Raw genomic sequence first — 22,153 nt, forward strand, 5'->3', positions numbered from 1 at the left:
AAATAAAGAATAAATTTTGAGAAAGTAGGTGTGACAAGGTCTTTCCTTTTCGCAATTCATTTTCCATGGAAACTCTATAATTGAATCACATTTATAAAAGTGCAATATACATTTTTGTATTATTGATGTAACAACATTTCTTTCATGTCTGTATATTCCAGTCAATCAGATATAGACTTTGGCTTCTCTACATGGTCTTTTATATAGAGTTGGCCGAATAAATGTTTGTGTGTGTGTGTGTGTGCGTGTGTGTGCGTGTGCGTGTGCATGTGTGTATGTGTGTGTGTGTGTGTGTGTTGGTATAAAAATTATAACACTATCAGCAAGTCATTCAGAAATTCAATAAAACAGAGTTATTTTTGTTGAAAATAGAAATATGTGAAGTGTTAACAGTTCCAGAAAAACATGACTAAATTTTACTACATGAAACCAGGAAGGCATTCAAGACTATATTCACAGCAAAATATTCATTCTATGTTCTATATCTTAACAGTGTCAATGTCGATATTGTCAATATTAATATCCTAGTTGTGATATGTATTGTACTATAGTTTTGTAATATGTTATAGGAAACTAGCTAATGGGTACGTAGGATGTCTCTATATTATTTCTTATAACTGCACGTTATACTATAATTACCACAAAATAAAAAGTTTGATTTAAAAAAAATTCATTCTATATAATTAGGTGTCCATGATAAATGCTGCTTTCAGAAACACACCTGCCAAAGCACAAGAAGGCAATAATAACAAAGATAAATGTATACTATGAGAAAAACACAATTAGAAAAGTATAAAGATAAACTTACTGGTTCTCCTGCAAGTCCCCTATCTCCTATACTTCCAGGAGGTCCTTGTAAACCCTGAAAAAACAAAAGCAAAACTTGAAAAAAAAGTGATGCTTGAAATGTTTTAGTCAGTTCCCCTACTTCACCTTTTCTTCACAATCCTCCCACCTAACTTTTCTCTTTTCTTTTTCTTCTCTTCTATGGAAAAATATATATAACATAAAATTTACCATTTTAACAATTTTTAAGTGTATAGTTCTGTGGTATTAAATACATTCACATTGTTGTGCTATCAGCACCACAATCTATCTTCAAAACATTTTATCCTTCCAAACTGAAACTCTATACCCATTAAATGACTCCCTATCACCCTCCTCCATACCCCTGGCAACCACCATTCTACTTTCTGTCTCTGAATCGGACTATTTTTGATAACTTACATAAGTGGAATCATACAATGTTTGTTCTTTTGTGTCTGACTTATTTCACATAGCATAACATCTTTAAGGTCTATCCATGTTGTAACATGTGTTAAGACTTCCTTTTTAAGGTTGTGTAATATTTCACAGTACATATATAACATTTTATTAACCATTCATCTGGTAATGGACCCTTGAGATTTCTACCTTTTTGCTATTGTGAATAATGTACCTGTAAACAGTAATTAACAAATATCTGTTTGAGTCCCTACTTTCTATACTTTTGGTTATACACCTAAAAGTGAAATTGATGGATCATATGGTAATTCAATGTTTAACTGAGGGACCACCAAACTGGTTTCCATAGAAGTCCCACCATTGTACATCTTCTTTGGAGTAATGTCTATTCAAAGCTTTTGCCATTTTTTTTTGCCATATTTTTGCCATATTTTTTTTTGCTGTCAAATGTAGTTCTTTATATCTATGCGTATTATTATATTTAATCTCCATTCCTGTATAGTGTCAAATAATTATCTAGAATTATTTTAAATTTAGATTTTTAATAACTTTAATATTGATATTAAAAGTGTTTTTTTCCAAAAATAATATTCCTGTGATGTGTTAATAAGTGTGATTTATGCCCTTAAAACCTGGCAAAGCACAGGGGCCTCAGGACCTAGATGACCAAAAATGACCATATTGGACCACTCCAACTTCTTTTTCCTCCCCATTTTTACACCATGCCATCTATGGTACCACAGAATTGAGTCTTAGGTATGGGGATATAGTCTAAAATGGTATATAAAATTTTAAGTCAAATTCCAGATCCTCTTTGATTCTCCCATTCAAAGGTTTACTGAGCACATACTATGCAACAGACAACGGTGACTACTAATGGTATATAAAATACCACCTTTGTCTATTTGCAATTTGCCTCTTCTACATCATTGACTTCAGGAAAGTTGGCAACTATGCAGTGGATCACAACTACTATTTTATCTTAAAACTAAAAGCTAATAGAAAAATATGACATTAAATGAGAAGTAGAGATATTCAAAATTCCTAGCAACATACAATCTTCTAAGTTATAATCACCAATATTATATTTAGTTATGTATGGTTCCTGAATTACAGAAAGAGAGATATATAAAATCATAAATGGCCTAAGATGGCCATATGACTAAGGCCATCTTTCAGTCATGAAAATTATATGTTACCTATTACTGCAGGCTTCTAAATCAAGAGACATAATGAACATAAGGGATGTCTCTGTGCCTGGTATGCCAACTGAAATATACAGCAACAGTTTAGAATCTTAAATAATGTCTATCCAGTTTGCTTTGTAAAGTGTGTCTGCACATAATATCAAGCTTAATATATACTTTAAATGTTGTTAATGGTGCATAAAAGCTGTTTGGCAAAGCTATAAAATGATTTAAAATGGACTCTATTTTTATTGGAGATGAAGAAGAAAAGCATAAGCTGGCACAAAATAAAAATTCCCTTTAAGGGCTTTTCAGATGCTACTGAAAATACATCATTTATAGTACGACTCCTTGCTCTATGACCAGGAGGGTAATGACTGTTATGGTTTTTGAGAGCTATTTATTGAGAGCTTGTGTCAAGCAAATAAAAAATATCATTTGTTATAACTATGAAAGGTATCTCATTTTAAAGATATGAAAACTGAAGCTCAGAAAGGTTAAGTAATTTGTACAAAGTAAAAACAGCTAGTAAGTGGCAGAACCAATATTTGACCTCCAATATGTTTGACTCCAATGCCATGCTCTTCCACTATACTAAACTGCTTTTTAATGACTTCAACAAGGAATCCAACATTCAATGCCTTTTCCATTTTCAGTAAATACATAGAGCCATCCTCAGAGACTTTTTATGAGAATAAGCAAGGGAGCACATAAATGTGATTTCTATGGCTATGCTTTCATTGTGGGATCATGAAAACTGTGCATTTTGCTTTATTATCTGAAGAATAAAAAGAATAAATACTATATACTTTTTATATTATAAGAATTATGATATAAGTGTTTCTCAAGTATTCTTAGTTACCTCAGAGAAAGTTCTATTTAAAGAAGAAATGTTAAGAGTTTCAAATTCCCATATTGACCAAGGATCCTAATACAGATAACCAACTGATATACAGATAACTATAAACTCAGGACAAAATATTAAAAAAAAAACCCAAAAAAAACGGAAAAAAAACAAAAAAAAGCAAAAAACAAAAGGGAAGGGGCCAAAAAAAAAAAAAAAAAAAGGCCCCAAGTGAAGTTCCAAATTTTTAAAGGCCTTTAACCAAAAGGGAAGCCAAAAAAGAAGGGTAAGAAAAAAAAGCAGGATAGAAACCAATAGTCTTACTAGCATAGAGAACCAGAAGGCAGAATTTGGAGTGACCACAGCTGCTGGAAAGTGATGGAAAAAAGAGCCAGAGAGCTGAAGCCTCCAACTCTGAGTATAAACTCAGATTAAATCTCTTGCTGACATTTGAAGTATATGATGGTCTGGCAGACTCCAACTAGGCAAGCCAAGACTAAAAGAATTGAAAAGAGATTTCAGCATAGATTTCCACCTACCACAGAGGCTAGAGAACTTGAATTGTGACTCTAGCCAAGTTAACTGCCTGCCAAATTTTTTTTTTTAAAAAAGCAATACTCTAAAGAAATGTAACAGAATTTGGAATCTCTAAAATTCATCATTCAAAATGTCTAAGATATAATTAAAAATTACTAGACAGAAAAATTTCCTATATTCATAAGAAATGGCAATTGATGAAAACCAAACTAAAGATTACTCAGATTCATCACACAAGGTTTTTAAAGTAGCTATTATAAATATTCCCAATATTGTATAGATAAATATGCTCATGATGAATAAACAAATCTGCAAACAAAACAAAACAAAACCACTGCAAATTACAAAACTGAAAATTAAATATCTAAAATAAAACTTAAAAATACAATATCACAAACAAAATTTCACTGAATGGGCTCAATAACTGAGAAAAGATAGAGTGTGGTTATCCAATTAAAAAAAATAAAATAGGAAAAAGAAAGATTGAAATACAAGTGTATAGAGCCTCAGGGACCTAAGGGATGATATCAAATGATATCAAATGCTTAGCATGTATTTAACAGGAATCTAAGAAGGAAAGGAGAGAGAAGAGGGGATAGAAAAATATTTGAAAACACAAAGTTGAAAATTTTCAAATTTACTGAAAACAGATTTACATATACAAGAAGCTTAGCAAACCTCAAGCTGGATGAATACAAAGAAAATTCATCTAGGCACAGCATAGTGAAATTACTGAAGACCAAAGATAAAGAGAGTATCTTGAAAGCAGTCAGAGAAAAATGATACATTATATGCAGGGGAATAATGATATGTGTGGATTTCTCATCAGAAATAATGGAGGCCAAAAGAAAATGATATATCAATTTTGCAGAGTTGAATAAAAACAAATAAAAGAAAACTCTATCAACCCAGAACTCTAGATAGAGTGAAAATAACCTTCAAGAATGAAGATGAAATAAAGACATTCTCATAAACAAAAACTAAGAGAATTAATCACTAGCAGAACTTGACTGTAAGAAATCTAAGGGACTTTCTACTGGCAGCAGGGAAATGACACCATTTAGAAATGCAGATCTCCAGAAAGGAATGAAGAGCACCGAAAAGAGTAAATGCATAGAAAACAAACAAACAAACAAAAAAACACATTTCACTTATATTAAAGCAAAAATATTTTATTTATATTAAAGCAAAATTTTTACTTTGCAATGTGGGATTTATAATATATTTAGATGCAATACATAAAATAAATGCAGCACAAAATACAGGATGTTGGTAAATGGGTCAATATGGTTGCAAGTTTCTTACAATTATGCTAAGTATTATACACAATCCCTGATTTATAATAGTTCAACTGACAATTTTCAACTTTATGATGGTGTGAATGCAATATGCATTCAGTAGAAATGGTACTTCGAATTTTGAATTTGATCTTTTCCTTGGCTAGCAATGTGCTGTACAATGCTCTCTCATGATGGCTAGGCAGCAGCAGTGAGCCACAGCTCCCAGTCAATCGTGCATATCATGAGGGTAAACAACCAATACCCTACAGTGTATTCAGTGCATTAGATGATTTTGCTCAACTGTAGGCTAATATAAGATAGGCTAGTATAAGCTACCATGTTAGGTAGGTTAGGTGTACTTCCAGTTTATGACACTTTCAACTTAATGATCAATTTAACAGGCCAAAACCCCATCATCAGTTGAGGAGCATCTCTACTATATTAACGCTTAGTAGACTATGGAAAGGAAGGATGCATACTATAAACCTTAAGCCAGAGAATGGCAAACTATAGCCAAATCTGAAGCATCACCTGCTTTTGTAAAGAAAGTTTTACTGGAACAATGCCATGTTCATTCCTTTCCATACTGTCTATGGCTCCTTTTACACTATGATGACAGAGCTGAGTAGTTGTAATTGAGACAACATACAACCTACAATGCTTAAAATATTTATTTTGTGGCACTTCACATAAAAATTTTGCCGACTCTTGACCTAGACTAACCACTTGAAAATAATAATGAGAAGTATAGCAAAAAAGTAAATAGTTAAGTTAAAATGGAGTTCTCAAAATTTTTCAATGCCAAAAGAAGGCACTGAACAAAAACACCACCACAATCACAAAGGAAAAACAATCATAAAATAGATGACCTAAATGTAACCATATCATTACATTAAATGAAAATGGGCCAAATACTAAATGTCAGAGATTTTCAGAATGAATAAAGTAAGACTCACATATAAGACACTTTAAACATCAAGACTCAGATGGCTTGAAAGTAATTGAATGGAAAAGATATACCATGAAAACAGAAAGCATAAGATGGCTGGAGAGACATCAAATAGATTTCAAAACAAATAGTATTACCAGAAATAAAAGGTATTACCAGAGATAGGGAAACATTTTGTAATGATAAAAGGATCAGCTGATCAGGAAGACATAATAATTGTAAAAGTGAATACTTTAAAAACAGTTTCAAAATACATAAAGCCAAATTTAACAAAATTAAACACAGAAATGGAAATACAAAATTATAGTGGAGATTTAACCCCTTAGCTTTAAATGGAAAGACCATCAAGATAAAATAATGTATAAACTGTTGAAGTTTTTATAACATTTAGAAAACCGAAAACAGTTCCTCAGGCTTTATCACCTTAATAACACAATGGATCATAGCCTTTCCTGTTGATTCTCCCTTTGAGAATGAAGATCCTGTTGATTCTCCCTTTGAGATGAAGATCTACATAAGGAAACAATGTTGGCTCACAGACAAATATACTTTTCCTGATTATCTGGATTAGCAGAGTACTATATATGTTACTAATTTTCATTTAATACCTATCTTTACAATTGTGACAATTTAGACATGTCACTTTGTTTTACAGATGAGAGAAATAGGATTCAGAGAACTAACCAATTTAACCAAGATTATACAGCTAATAGGAGCATGCACAAGAACAAAGGTCAGTGTGACCTCCAATAAATCTTTCAAATATATGGCAATGCCTGCTTGCTGACAGTGCATAAATGACCAGAGGCACTGAGATTACTGTGCAGAAGTGCAGGATCAAGTAAATCTTTGGGGCTGTCTGGATTTCTTGGATTGATTCATACTAGCTTCTGTAAGATATAAAAAAATCTATTTCAGCTCAATCAGGAAGAATGAGACAATGTAGGTATAGAGCTAATTAACCTCAACAACTATTATAAACTCATAATTTGACATCTAACCCATATCATCCATTAAGATAACTTTACTTTCAGTATTCTATGAAACTTGCTTGCCATAAGCTATGGTTACAAAACAGTTCTAGTAACTTATTTGAAGATATCAAATTTCAAATTTCACATTAATCCATAAATATCTGATAGGCTTGATGAACTTGATGAGCTCCAAGTTTTTCCACTCATTCTATCATATTAGCTTTGTACACAATAGAGCAAAATGGCAAGAACTAAACAAACACCATTTACATTTACATTACAGAAACTCAGATGATGAACATTAATACTAAAAGAATGTTCTTTAGGGAATTATGTCAATTAATAATACAAAGTCACACAAAAGTTCTTTCCCCGAATAGTCATTTTTCTCTTTTCCGTCTTGATATTTTAGGTTTGACCATTGTCAAACATGATTCTATTATGAAAAACAACAGGCAGGGGGCAGCAGAGAACAAAGAGGAATAAGTTAATGAAGTGACAGTGACAATTACTATGGCAGCTAAAACATTTTTCTCTTATCCTTTTCTGACTCTTTAGTTGCAGGCTATTTAAATTATTCTGTAATTCTATAACTTTAATTATATACATAAATGTATTTGAAAAAAAGTCATCATTAAAAATTATGATTCCAAATGAAAGGAATTAAAGATACCCATACATTTAAGCTTATATGCTCAAAATTATACATGTAATATCATAAGTGTGTCTGTGTACATATGTGTATGTCCGTCTTCCTTCCTTCCTTCCTTCCTTCCTTCCTTACTTACTTACTTCCTTCCTTCCTTCCTTCCTTCCTTTCTTTCTTTCTCTCCTTTTTTAATATTTTACCCCTCAATTAGTGATGATAACCACAGAACATGTTGCTCCTCAGGGAAAAAATAGTATACTGTTGAAAAGAATTTTGACAATAGAAAAATATCTTTTATTATATAATATAAAAACTCTTAGAGCAGTGCCATGGTAAAACATGATGACACATATAGCTTTATATTACAAGGATCTAAAAGCATCGAGTTGAGATAAACCTAAACTAGGCACGAAGCCTCAAAGAAGTTTATTTTTATGTTAATTGTATTAATATTCTATTATATTCATATGATATCACATTTTCAAAATAAAATTTATTATAACTAGGGTGAAGTAAAGTAACAGTGCTCACCACCAGTTTACAGAGAGGTATAACCAAAGCCCCAAATGAGCAAGGACTTGCTCAAATTAAAACACTGACCTAATGACTGAAGGAAGAAAAAAACTCATATTGTTAGTCTAACATACTGAATAATGAACAATAATTGTGCCAGAGAATAAAGTGGATAAAATTTGTTCCTAGCTTATTTTTAATTACTTACTAGTTTCCCTTGAACTCCTCTCTCTCCAGGGTTTCCAGTTTTACCCTACATAAGAAAGAAAATCCTTGGGTCAAGTAGCTTCCTCTCAAACATTAATCACACAGCAAGAAAAAAGAAAAATGTAAAATTTCTATCTTTAATATGAAATGTTTTACTACTTACAATAAGACCATAAGGCCCTCTTTTTCCTTGATCTCCTTTTTCACCCTAACAAAGTATCGATACCAGGTGAGTTAATAAGAATGTTATTTTCTTACATGCAAAAAAAAATAGACATCAAATAAATAGTTCAATATTAAAAAGAAAACATTTCGGTATGTGTGGTAGAAACTTCATGTATGTTTTACATTTAGACTAAGAAAATTTAGAACTATACTTTTGTAAAAAATGTATCAATTTTGAGACAGGCAGGCTCTATAGATTCAAAAAAACTTAACTGTATATGAAATGAGAAAATCAGTGGTTACCTTGGCACCCTGTATGCCTTGTTCCCCTGAGAGACCATCTGCTCCTCTTGGGCCCTAGATATGGAAAAAATATCCTGTTGTTAATTTGAAAGGCTCTTTTTTTATTGTTGTGCCTCTTCACAAATGAAGACTCTTCAGCTGACAAGCTCCCTCTGTTTGTTTCTGTGCCATGACCACAGAAGATAATACAGCTGGGTATATAGCTGAATCCATTTGCATGAGAGAATCATGCCAGTGTTTTCAAGATTGAATGCCAAATAGTAAATCAGGTGACCACAAAAACGGCTGATTCAGTTGTTGAGGTGGCTAAAATATGGGTTCGTTATTTGAGTACTTGTTCACCTTACCATTTACTCAGCAGCCATCCAGAATTTATTCTCGAAAAAAAAAATCAACTAAAAAGTAGCTGGTTTGTTTGTCCAAACAGTCTTAGGTTTTATATTTTCAGAATGGCACTCTTTCTACTTCATTAGAAACAAGTGCTGATTGCATCATACCTGCTATGCACCTACTTGACAAGATAGCCAGGGCACAGAAAAATGATGGTGGGAATATTCATGTAAATTTAAACCTTCTCAGCTAAGTTACTATCAATATTCATTCAGTAATTAGTTGTGAAGAAGTATTAGTTGCAAAAGTCATTCTCTAATAAAAATTTCAGTATATGTCAACCTGCTTAAATTAACTATCTTTGGAAGATCTTAAAGTCATTTTCAAGGGAATGAATTCAATTCTACAACCACTAACTAAATATCTATTGTGGAAAAGGTTCTACATTACGTGATATGAGGATACACAATTGTAAGAAATTTCTCCATTATGAAGCATAGAAAAGGATCAGGTAAATTGTACAAATGACTGAAATATAGAAAGAGATAAGACATGTTAAGGGCTAAGAACATTCAAAGGAACGGGGACACCTTCGAATGTTTGTAAAGGAAATGAAGACATCATTTTGACATTTGGAGATCATGCACAAGAAGAAACTCTAGATAGAGGGATAGTGTAAGAAAAGGATGAAGAGGCAGGAAATAAGACACCCAAGACTGAAAAATCTAGTTTGAAAAATGGTATTTCTATACGAAGAAATAATTGTGGAAAGACTGGTACTTAAAAGGTGAAGTACCAGAGTTTATATTTAAATCAATAATCAATGAGGAGGCACTGAAGATTTCTACATAAAACTGTGATACAAATCTTTCAGTACAACATGCTGATTTGAAGGAGCCCCCTAGGCTTTAGTACCTTCTCTCTTACCACATCTAAGGTCAGTTTAGTTTAGCTTTATATAATTAAAAAGGTGCTTCCTATAAAAGGACTCTTCCTAAGTTCTCTTATGCTAACTGTGCACTCATGGGATTGGAGAAAAGACTCACATTTCATGAGGATCTATAGCTCCACTGGTACTCCATGATCTGCCCCCCAATTTATTTCTGCCCTATTTTCCCACAAAAGACTGAAAAACCAAGTTACAGTCTTATTGTGCAGGACCTTGAATGTCAAGTTAAAGAGTATGGACTTACTTTGATACATAATTTTCAAAGTGTGTCATTCATTCAACTAACATTTACTAAGTGCCTGCTATAAACCAGGTACTGTTTTAGGCCCAGAGGTTATGGTAGGAAGAAGAGACAAATCCCTGAATGCACAGACAAGAAAATAAATATATAAAATTACAATAGGTAGTCAAGTGTAATGAAGAAAAATTAAGTAGGTTAAGAGACAAGAGAGAATCCAAATGGGGATCACTATTAGAGATAGGCTGGTCTCAGAAGTCTCTCTAAAGTGACATGTGGGTAGATACATAAAGGAGGTTGAGATGGCAGGCTGTGCAAATAACTTGTGGAAAAAAATTCTGGCAGAGGGAATAGCAGTTGCAAAGGTCTTGAGGTGGGGGCATGCTTGTAATGTTGGACAATTAAGTAACCAATGATGAAAAGAAAAACAACGAGATGGAAGGAGACTAGACATCAGGCAGTAGCACACAATAGAGAACTCATGTCATATTCATGTAATAACACCTGAAATTTATGTTATTAACCATTGTTACATTTAGCTTAGTAAATTTAGTTTAAAAATATATAAATAAGCAAAAGAACAATGATCGAAAGATGAATCTGAAGGTTAAAGTGCAAAGATTCTTTGATTTAAAAGAATCTTTTAAAGAATCTCATCTTCATCTTAAAAATTCAGCAGCCTGTATTCTCATTCTCTTTTACATCTTCTGTGTCTATTTTTTTCCTACCTTGTAAGAAAACATTTTGCAAAATTTGAGTAATACAGAATGTGGCTGAGAGAGTATGAAAAGGAATGAGCAGTTCGTCTTTTAAAATACCACAGAAAACAAGTAAAATCTAGACTGAAAATGTGTATACTGATATAATTAGGCACTTAGCTACTTTGTAACCTGAAATTTGTCTTTCTTAAATATTTTGTTAGTAAGTAACTGGTAGAATGATGACAATATTAATTAAAAAACAAACTGGAAATGTAAGTTTATTTGGCATGGAAAGCGGGGAGTGGGGAGAAGATAATGAGTTTGACATTAGATGAACAATCGCCATGAAGCAGATATCTCCAAGGCTAGTGCTAGAGAGTTAGGAGTCATTCTGTCTAGGTTTAAATGGTAGCAGCCATAAGAACAAAGCTGCAAAAGTCCCCCAACCCCCTAGGCACAGAGGTGAAAATTTAGAAATTTTTTAAAAGATTATTTGGTCCAAAGATGATAAACAAGTCTCATTACTTGGATAAAATCAGATTAAGTGGCTGCCTAGATATATATGTAGAAAAAAGCTGCATCTAGCTCAGGAGGTAAGTCTCATAATAAACTGCCACTTTCTGACTCATGTAAATCGCCCACTGTCAAGGTGGAATTAGTCCAAATCCTGCTTTTTAAGATGAAAAAACTGAAGCCTGAAGACTTAAGTGAGTTGCCTGATTCACATGATGTTTAAATATATGAAGCCTTTAAATAATTATGCTTTATTAAGTTTATAACATTTTTCCAAATGTTAAAACAAAATAAAGGCTAATGCTATTAGCAAGTGAATTCAGGCTGAAATAGAGGAACTGGAATTTAGAAAAGGTTTACAAAATGAATATTAAACATTTACAAGTAAAGTACTGATTGGTATTATAATTGAAAGGAACTTCTTCGAAAATTAAGTAGTGCGTACAGTAATAATAACCACTCAGTTTATAATGTTTTCCATCAAAAATACTTCTACTTAAAAAAAAGTCCTTTCGCATTTATTATTTTATTTACTAAATCAGGACAACATAGGGAACAAAGAAAGAGAAGTTTCTGCTCCTGCAGTGATGACAAAGATAACCACATTTAGTTAAAAAAAAAGAACAGTCTAAGTATAGACCGTTTAATTAACAATTACATTAATTAAATGTTATAAAGCCTAGGGTTGCTAGTTAAAAGGTTAAGGCTGGCAGAAATCTAGAAAGGTTTAGTATTCTTTAGCTTCAGTTAAGGGTCAATTAATATACTAAAAACTTAGCTTCATCAGTATCTATAAGTTTCACTTTGATATTGGTTGTGGAAGTTATCCCTGGGTTGGTGTAGATGCCTTCTTTGATTCCTGAGACAAAATAAGCTTTAGGACAACTCTAAGAAAGTTAGATAAGTAATACTGTAATAGGTACCTAACTGGGTATAAACTTATTTTTTAATACCTGCTTAAAAATATTTGATTATCTATACAGCTCTTGGATACTGTATCCTGCCTGGCTAAATAACAAATCTAATCTCTTCTTTATCTTCCTTTAAACAAGTTAAAGTTGGCTACAAGAAGTGCCTACCAGTAGCTTCTAAAAGCTGGTATAAAGTCTGATAGCTGAACTACATAAACTAAGCATGTTTCGTAAAGAACTGTAGGCAATAATTTTAAAGAGTTAACCAAATTCCTGAATAACCAATATACTCCTAAATGCATTAGGTGACAGGAGACAGAACCACTATTTCATATAAATGTTATGATTAGAAGAAAAAAGTCCATTATTAACTAAAACAGTAACACAAGCTGCATACTAGTTTATTTAGGAAGACTTTTATGAGAATTCCAAACCCATCTCTATAACTCTTGTAATCAATTTGAATAAGCTAAAGTATCTACAAATAAAAGAAATAGCCCTTATTCACAAACAAATGTCTAAGATTCAGTATATTTATGTTTCCTTTTAACCATATGTGTCTTTCCTTGACTCCTCTATTAATTTTAAATTACTCAGATGCCTAACTAATTATGTCTAGCAGTCTTTTCTGGCTCATGATTAATACAGCTGGAACAAAATGTTCCCTTAAACAAAAACTAACATTATCTTTGATTTTGTGGAAAAAAATCTTTTGATTCTATTCTTGTCATAAACTGTTTTTCAGGAGAAGAAACCACAGAAATAGCTCTTCTTTATCATTTGGAGTGCTCCAGGTATTACTGAATCTAAATGCAAATACTGATAGCTGCTTTTCCAATATAATGTGCATTTCCTTGAATACTCCACAGTTCAGAATTTTTATAGTCCATTCCTCATCTTGCATAGAAAATCTTAAAACATTACATATTTCTAATAGTTATTTCAGTCTTTTCTCCCCACTTAATTCTTAAATAGCATAGAATAAAACTACTCAGCTATATGCCTCTATAGTACTCCTCTAGAGAAAGCATACAAAATCTAAAGTTGTCTTGTGATCAAAGGCCCAATCCATGAGCAAGAAAGGAGATGAGGTTAACTTTGTTCTCTGTGTTCTCTCTCCTGTCAGGGGAGCTGGACATAGAAGTGTGTATTAGAGAGATACCAAGGGATCAGTTACCTAGCCACAAGAAGTTAAATGTGTACATGAGAGACAACAGCTGAAGTTATGCTTATTTCTGGGGACCCAAAAGAGTAAGCCACTGTCTTTCTGGTATTGTATTAGAGAATTTGCTAGTCTATATTTTCTATATGAAGGATATGATTGTGCATATTATGTTAATTATCTTTGGTATATTAAATTACTTTACTTTACTTAAATAACTATTCCTCAGCCAGACTTTGTGGGTGGAAATAAAGCTTAGAGTATGTAGAATGAATAAAAATACTTGAAATTTGTGCAGGTTTCCCACCTAAGACTTTCAAACCATAAGAATAATATTTTTGGCCAATCCCGTTATCTTTTTCAGCTATATGAGGCAAGATTACACAACCTTCACAAAGAGGGTTAGAAAATGTTTATAATACTAAGCTGTTTAGATTGTTTCCTGAGATGGCAGGTGTGATTGTTTGTCTAAGTTTTTCTTATCATTTGGAAAAGTGCCAATATTGCATGACACTTTAAAAGCCACTAGACTGTAGTCAGTCATTATGGGATCTAGTTCTAAGGGATAGTTAACCCTGAATCTTCCACGGTACTAGAAGACTGTGTGACAAGTGTAGGAAATCAATAAATGTTAGAATCAGATGGATGGGCAGCAAGAAGCAGATGGGCAGGCATAGTCCTTCTGGTAGGAATAGTCCTATCAGTTATGATGTTGATATGGCCATTTGCTAACACTATAAATCACAGGCGGGACAGTAGGGCATATAAGCATTAGTTCCATAATAGTTCACAGTGTGGTCTCAGTGTAAATGTGCCTAGGGCAAACTTCTCCTCCAGTGTACTGTGACACAGTTGTGAGCTATAAAGCGGTTATAGGTGTGCTAGAAATATGGATCCCCTCACCTTTTGGGGTGGCCGAGAAAGGCTGGGGCACAAGAACTCCCAGCCAGATACCATTTTCATTTATCTCAGTGGTCTGGACAAACATTCTTGTTTTTTTGTGAACAAAACCCATTGGGAAGGATTGATCTAGGGTATTGAAATTATATCCATGGTGAAGAAAGATTGATGAGAAAGAGAGTAGAAACAGGAAGATACTAGGCAACAACTAGAATGGAAGTTCCTAATATTATATTCTTTCTCAAACATTCTGGTCTTTAGCTCTTTTCTTTCTTTTTTTGTACTCCCAGTGTTCACTGATTGCCTGAAATATTTTCCTTGTAAAGAAAGCATTTTTGTCCTAAATGAATCCCTTATTTCTAAACAAAGTCTCCTTATTTAGAAAGCACTGGCTGAATTTTAAATAATTATAAAAGCCATTTTGAGAGAATCGTGTATTCTCCTGAATGTATTTGGAGGATGAGCGGAAAATATATCCTGGAGGAGGTGAGAGTTGAGGACAAAGTGACAAATCAGGAAAGAATAATCAGCTACCCAAAGATCACATGGAGGCTAGAAAATTGCAGCACAAGTGAAAGTCCCATATGACTTATTGAGAAAGCAAAGTGGTTCAGGAGCAGTTCTTGCTTGGGTGCATAGTTTTTGCCTGGATAATCAAATCAATAAGGTCTCAGTTATTTACTTAAAAAGCACGAGTATTTCTTTTTTATTCACGTGTCACAAAACTGGTTAAACTTTCCCACTATGACTAATACAAAGTTGGATAAACACATTTGACCTGACCAAGTACTGAATGCTGGCAGGATACAGACCACTAAATGACAGTTTGAGCACAGATCATCTATGATTATTTTTTATTTTATTATTTTAAATCTCGTTTGGGCTAAAATAGTTGTGGCCATCAGGATTATTTATAGACTATAAATCTATCACCCAGTAAGGAAAATGGTTTGTCAGAAAAGAAATAATAATGACAAATTTTCTCTCTTTCTTCAATCTTCACCTAAAACACAGGATATGAAATTAGAGTCATTATTTCAAACTGAGCATTTGTAACACTTTTCTCCCATCTGCCAACTAGAAGACAGTAATTTTTGTTTTGCTTTTAACCTTTGTTGGTTAGAGGCCATGTTCTTAGAATTTTAAAGTAAAAGTCAAGATAAAGCCAAGGGAGAAAAGAGAACTCTTAAAGCCCACATATTCAAATTAATCAAGGAAATAATATTCCTTAGTACTCCATGCTCTATCAAATAAGCATAAGCTTTGGAATCAGACACACTAAGACCTGAATCCTAGTTGTGCCATTTCTCTGTGTCTATAGGCTACAGACTAAAACTTTGAGCCTCATTTTCCTCACCTATAATATCTGAGATACTGCCTCCCCTTCTTAGGGTGGTTTTGAGTATTAAGATAATATAAATAGAAGTGCCAGGTATGTGACAGGCATAAAATAAATTGTGTTTCTTATTTCTTTAAAGAAAAAAAGATTTAATGTTTAAAAGAGAGGAAGATTTTTCATTTAATTCTGTATGCATAATTATTAGACGATGATTATATCACCTCTGATTTATAATGAATTAACTCTTATGCATCTTGTGTGTATCTTCATTCCATTTCTCATTGCTCTTATTTTGTCATAATGTTACTATTCCTGGCTATATAAGTCTCTTGTGAGTAGAAAAATAATTTACTTAAACATCTTTACATTTAAAGTTCCTCCAAAGAATATAACTAGAAATTGGGAATAAGAAGGAAAAATTCTATATGAATTAGTGAAATTTGTAAAAAATAAAACAGAAATTGATGATTTTATAGATACAAATGATTATGAGTCACATTTCAGTTAATATACATGGTTCATCTAATACAATGAAGATGAGGGAAAAATCCAACAATAAGCACAATCTGGAAGATATGGAGTTATTTTTGTTGAACACTTATCACTATTTATGAAGTCATTTTCTGAAGTTAAGGTATTGCCATCATTAGATTACTTACTCTTCGTCCTTTAGGACCTTGGCTCCCAGGTGGTCCTCTTACCCCAATATGACCCTACATATTGAAAAAATTTTAAAAATCAGTTATAGAATTCATAGGAATGTTATCACAACAGTTATAACCTTTCTTATGACATGTAATTATTTTATTTTAATGTCTTAAAACAAAATTGATTAGCTTCCTTAAAAATATGCTTTATTAAATGAATAGTATATTTTCCCACCCCCACCCCCACCCCCAATATTCTGCTTTTTGGAGAAATTTGGAGAAATTTCCTACTATTTGGAGAAATTTCATTTCTGGGTGTTTACATCCCGAACAAAGAATGAGTAGCTTTTAATATTTACTAACCAAGTAGTTTTCTGGAGGAAGATACGTGGAGTGATGGTGGAGGGAGATAGCTACTTAGCTAGTCTGACCAGTCTAATCTGCCTGGTTCATCAAAGAAGCAATAACTATCACTGTAAGATTTTTTTCCCATTATTCTAGACATTTATGATAACCCCATAACATAAAAATAGATTGTTTTCTGTTACTACAAGAAAATTCACTAAATGTTTCATATTAATTTGCCACAAAAAAATAGCCTGCAATGAAGACTAAGTTGCTATTTATTAAGTCAATTATAATGAAATTATTTTTATGTCTATAGTCTTCAATAAATAATTAAAAAACAAAATTTATTTATATAACATTAGATAGACAAAAACAGTGTACTTTTACAGGATCTCAAATTTATTTATTATCTTATATGAGTAAAAGAGATTGGCAACTGTGCCCTAGATCAGTCTTCCTAATTTTAGAAGTTAAACAGCATGTGTTTCAATATACTGGGCTTATATTCAAAATAGAAACTTCACAGAACAGCATAAACCATTTCTGATAAGAAGAGTTCTGCTGAGGGGATCATAAAGGCTAATCTGTTTCATATTAAGTTCATAAAAACTGTCAAATTTAGATAAGCAAACATTATCCTTTGAGACAAGGTTTAATTTTCTTTCTCCAAGCAAAAATGGAGTATTTTGAAAACTCAGTTTTTGTTTAACAAAGGTACATTCTCTATGAATTGTATCTGGCTGAAAATATTTAAAAATTCCTACAAAAAATGTGTTGAAACTTATGCTCGTGATTTGTTTATGCAATTGGTCTCATTTCTAATCTTGATTGCTGACCCTGTTTTCTTATATGCTGTTATTCAAAAGAAAGTTTAAATGTTTTTTAGTTTTAGGTTGCAGAACTGAAACAGGTTGTACTATTAGAAGTGAGCAGAAAATAATATAAGTATGGTGAGGAAGTTCAAGATACCATGATATATTCTAAAGAGTTTTGCATTGATTGGCAAGAGCCTCCATCAGTTTACACATTATTTGTTTTGCATAAAAATAAAAAATATAGCATAATCAAAGCGGTAGATTAAAATTTAAATAAACATTCTAGAAGAAGATAGAAAAGATTTTCTGTACTTACAGGTAATCCTAGTGGACCCATGGATCCTGGAGCCCCAGGAGGACCTGGATATCCCTATAATTTGAATAAAAGTATGAAAGATATAAATTTTCCATCATACCTACTTATTTTCATTGCAGAAAAACCATATAAATAAAAAGTGTTAATCTGATAAGATCTCTCTTTCCTATTCAAGATATGAAGCCACAGAAATGTTCTAGAGGTAGACAATAGAAATAAAAAATGATTATATAGAAGCTATATATCTTTTTATTAGAAAGTCTTTGTCTAGAAAATTTACTAACCAGAATCACATATTATAACCTATTGAGAAGAGAATATTCATTCATCTTCTGTAGTTTGTTATATATAGATTATGAAACTTTATTGTTTTCAGAGGTCATAGACTTCTATAATAAAGAAATGTGAATGTGTACAAACATTCTAGCCTGCCAAATTTTATAAGGACCATACTCTTTATGGCATTAATAATGATTCAGTGAATGTCTTACCAGGTATTAACTCCTGAAATTGATTAGCTTATGGTTATATTAAATTTCCTAGCTCACAACAATTGGAGATAGCAAAACAAACAACCTCCACCCAAAAACCCTTATATTGATTTTCTGATGATAATGAAGTCAAAACTAAAGAATAACTTAGGTAAAATGAATTTGTAGACAATATTTTGTGCCACCAGATCCATCACAATATATTTTCTAAAAGCAAGATTCTTTTATTGATAAAAATACATTCTAGTTCCTCTCACATTTAGAAATTTCTGACCATGTCACCTGATTGGCAAGCTTTTTATGCCATATAGCATTCTGAAAGCTAACCCGTTTAAAGGGGAAAAAAGTTCTATCGGAAATTTATTATAATATAGCATTTTTCACTTACTAAAATTTGATTCAAGGTGATTTAATCTCTAGAATGCCTTAAATTTGTTATGTTCTTTGGAAACATCTTTTAAATCACTGAGCTCTTACCATAGCACCTTTTTCCCCTTGAGGACCTAGTGGACCCGGACTTCCACGCTCTCCCTTTTAAAGCAAAGAAAGAGGAGAAACACTGAGTCATGTTAATTAGTCATGCCTGAGCTAAGCCTAGACAGAAAAATTGTCAGTCAGAATCATTACTTACATGCATACTTTATGCTAATTTCCAATAATTTTTAAATATACAAATTTCAAATTTTACCCAAAAGTTGCTTGATTTTTAATACAATAAAATCCTCTTAATATGTTTTTCAAGGAATAAAATAATAAAAATTTTATTAAAATGAAGAAAATAGAAATTATGACTAAACAGGGTTTAAACTGATCATGCATCATATGCTAAAGTTTGTAAATAGAAATGCTTATAATTATGTGACATAAAACATAAACATAGTAAAAGTCAAAGCATATTGTAAAAATAAATCTGTATAACCATTGAACAAAATTTTATTTTAGGATCATGATTATCAAATATCCCTAGTAGATTAAAAGAACTAAAATGATTAATAAAATTCCCAGGATTGTCAAAATCTTAGTGTGGAAGATTTGACCTAGCATAGAAGTAACTAAATTAGAGTGAAAAAATTATAAAACTATCTACATTGTTTGAACTGAGATCATATCATATTTGTTATATTGTTAATAAAAAATCAATAAACATATATTAAACACTTTTAAAGTACTAAGTGTGAGTTAGGTGAGATATAACAGAAATTTGACTTAAGAGTCTACCCTCAAGTAATTGGAGACATGACATTAACAAAGATAAATTAATTACATGACAATTAAATTTTAAGTTGTGTGGTACTTATTCTAAGTTTAGGAAGGGAAGAAGTCAGGGAAGACTAGAGAAATATGGGAAGACTTTATGGAGAAGATGAGAATTTAGTTGAGTTCTACAGTTTGTCTTCGAATATATAGAGGGAAGGGGAGAAGATTCTCTAAATTAAGAAAACAGTAAGAATAGGAATAGGAACAAGTATAGAAAATATGAGACAGAGGAGAGAGAAAGGTTTATAATGAAGAATATTAGACAATTTTTTTGATAAACTGATTAAGCCAAAATTATGTAGTACCTTGACAGCAGAGCAGAGAAGTTCATAGGGTCAAGAACAGGGAGCCAGCCAATGAAGGTTTTTCAAAATGTTTCATGATGACCCACAAACATTAGTCTTCTGCTTATAGTATGAAGGATGGATTAGAGGATAGAATGGGAAAGGTTAGAGTAACTATGATAGAGGGCAAATTTAAGATAAATTGCTAAGAGTATATCTGAGGGAGTGGCTTTGGAATTACTATTAGAAAGGATGAATTGTAAAGAAAAATCTCTAAGACTTGCTAAAAGATTAGGGATAAAGGATGTAGGAAAAAAGAAATTCAAAGATGGGTTCACTCTACTCTAGAAGATTGGAAGAATAGAAATAGGTATAAAGCACATTAATAGAAATGAGACAATTGGGAAGAGACGTTTGAGTGTGGGAAAAATGCTAAATTTAATTTTAGATGTTGAGTTTGATTTAAATCAAAATTTTCAGATGAAAATGACTAGAATACTATCTAATTTATCTCTAGTCCTGTTTCTACTTAATTATTCACAAGACTAGCCTTGTGTAGTAATTGCACTAGATTATCAAGTTTAAAATCTATATTCACCAACTCAGGTTTCAGTTAAAGAGTGGTAGCTTATTACCTAGCACTAGTAGTTGATTATGAGATTCCATTCAAAAATAAAAATTTTTAAATGTCTTTGTTGGTTTCAAGTAGAGTTACTTTTATTTTTTAAAAAATTATCTTAAATTTGAAATTCAATATGTGAAAGCCACTCTCAAGGTAATGCTTTCTATGCAATCTTTAAGCAAATTACAATTGCCATGACAATAGCCAAAATATCCATGAATAACTGCATACTAGATTCCAAGTAGAAATAAAGATTTTGACTGAGACTTGGATATGAATAAAGTGATACCATATTTTTCTCTTTCAAAGCTGCTTCATTAGAGGGCTTGCTCTCGTAAAATAGATTTAAATATTTTCTAGTCATAAACCTAGCCCACCAGCTTCATCTCCTCCTCAACTACATAAATACAATCAAAAAGTACTCTGCCCTTTAAAAATTAGATATTAGCTATATTTCAATATATTTAAGAGATTCAGTACAGGTAATGTGTTTGAAATTATGTGTGATTTCTAATTAATGTAAAATATCATATGAATGTCTATCCTTTGAGTATGGCTTAGAAATCTCACTACTGAACAAAATAATGAAAGAAATTACCTTTTCACCAATGCTTCCAATCATCCCTACTTCTCCAGGTAAACCAAGAGGTCCCTTTTTGAAAAAAATATAACAGAAAATACACATATACTGCATTGCTAGTATAGCATCCTGGTTTTAAATAATCTATAATCATCACATATCATTCCAATTAATTCTAAATTTTAGAGTAAAATTCCTCCTACGAGAATTAAACTATTCAGTAAATAAAAAAAAATATACATGAATGTCTAACATGTTACAAACCCTGTGCTGGGAGGCACTAAGTTTCAAATCCAAAACACAGTCCCTGTCCTTGTGAAATGTACGATCAAGTGGATCTTATAAAAACCAGTATTCATAGCTTCTTTTTTCAAAATTGAGGTATAATTGACATACAGTATATTAGTTTCAGGTGTATAACACAACGACTCAATATTTGTATACGATCACCACAATAAGTCGAGTTACTATCCATCACCATATAAAGTTACAAATTTTTTTCTTGTGATGAGAACTTTTAAGATTTATTCCCTTAGTTACTCTCAGATATGCAGTACAATATTATTGGCTATAGTCACCATGTTATACATAACATCTCCATGACATTTGTTTTATAACAGGAAGTTTGTACTTCTTGACCCACTTCACCCAGACCCCTCCCCTTTGGCAACCATCAATCTATTCTCTGTATCTATGATTTTGATTTTGTTTTGTTTTGTTTTTTTTATATTCTACACATAAGTGAAATCATATGGTATTTGTCTTTCTCTGCCTGCTTATTTTACTTAACATAATACCCTCAAGGTCTATCCATGTTGTAAATGGCAAGATTTCATTCTTTTTTTATGACTGAATAGTATTCCGTTGTGTATATATGTGTGTGTATGTGTGTTTCACATCTTCTTTATCAATTCATCC

At 32.1% G+C, this 22,153-nt stretch overlaps 1 protein-coding gene across 1 annotated transcript in view; it reads right to left on the reverse strand.

Moving 5' to 3' along the window:
• The window catches only part of COL24A1 (collagen type XXIV alpha 1 chain), a 309,537-nt gene that overhangs the window by 105,580 nt on the left and 181,804 nt on the right, over positions 1 to 22,153 (reverse strand). Inside the window, exons 26-33 of the mRNA XM_023528131.1 lie at positions 21,254 to 21,307; positions 18,970 to 19,023; positions 18,002 to 18,055; positions 16,535 to 16,588; positions 8,833 to 8,886; positions 8,528 to 8,572; positions 8,366 to 8,410; positions 809 to 862 (exon numbers count right to left, since the gene is read on the reverse strand). Coding sequence (XP_023383899.1) covers positions 809 to 862; positions 8,366 to 8,410; positions 8,528 to 8,572; positions 8,833 to 8,886; positions 16,535 to 16,588; positions 18,002 to 18,055; positions 18,970 to 19,023; positions 21,254 to 21,307 — 414 coding nt within the window. The remainder of the gene's footprint in view (positions 1 to 808; positions 863 to 8,365; positions 8,411 to 8,527; positions 8,573 to 8,832; positions 8,887 to 16,534; positions 16,589 to 18,001; positions 18,056 to 18,969; positions 19,024 to 21,253; positions 21,308 to 22,153) is intronic.

Source organism: Pteropus vampyrus, unplaced genomic scaffold (assembly GCF_000151845.1).
Source record: "Pteropus vampyrus isolate Shadow unplaced genomic scaffold, Pvam_2.0 Scaffold22, whole genome shotgun sequence".
NCBI classification, from domain to species: domain Eukaryota; kingdom Metazoa; phylum Chordata; class Mammalia; order Chiroptera; family Pteropodidae; genus Pteropus; species Pteropus vampyrus.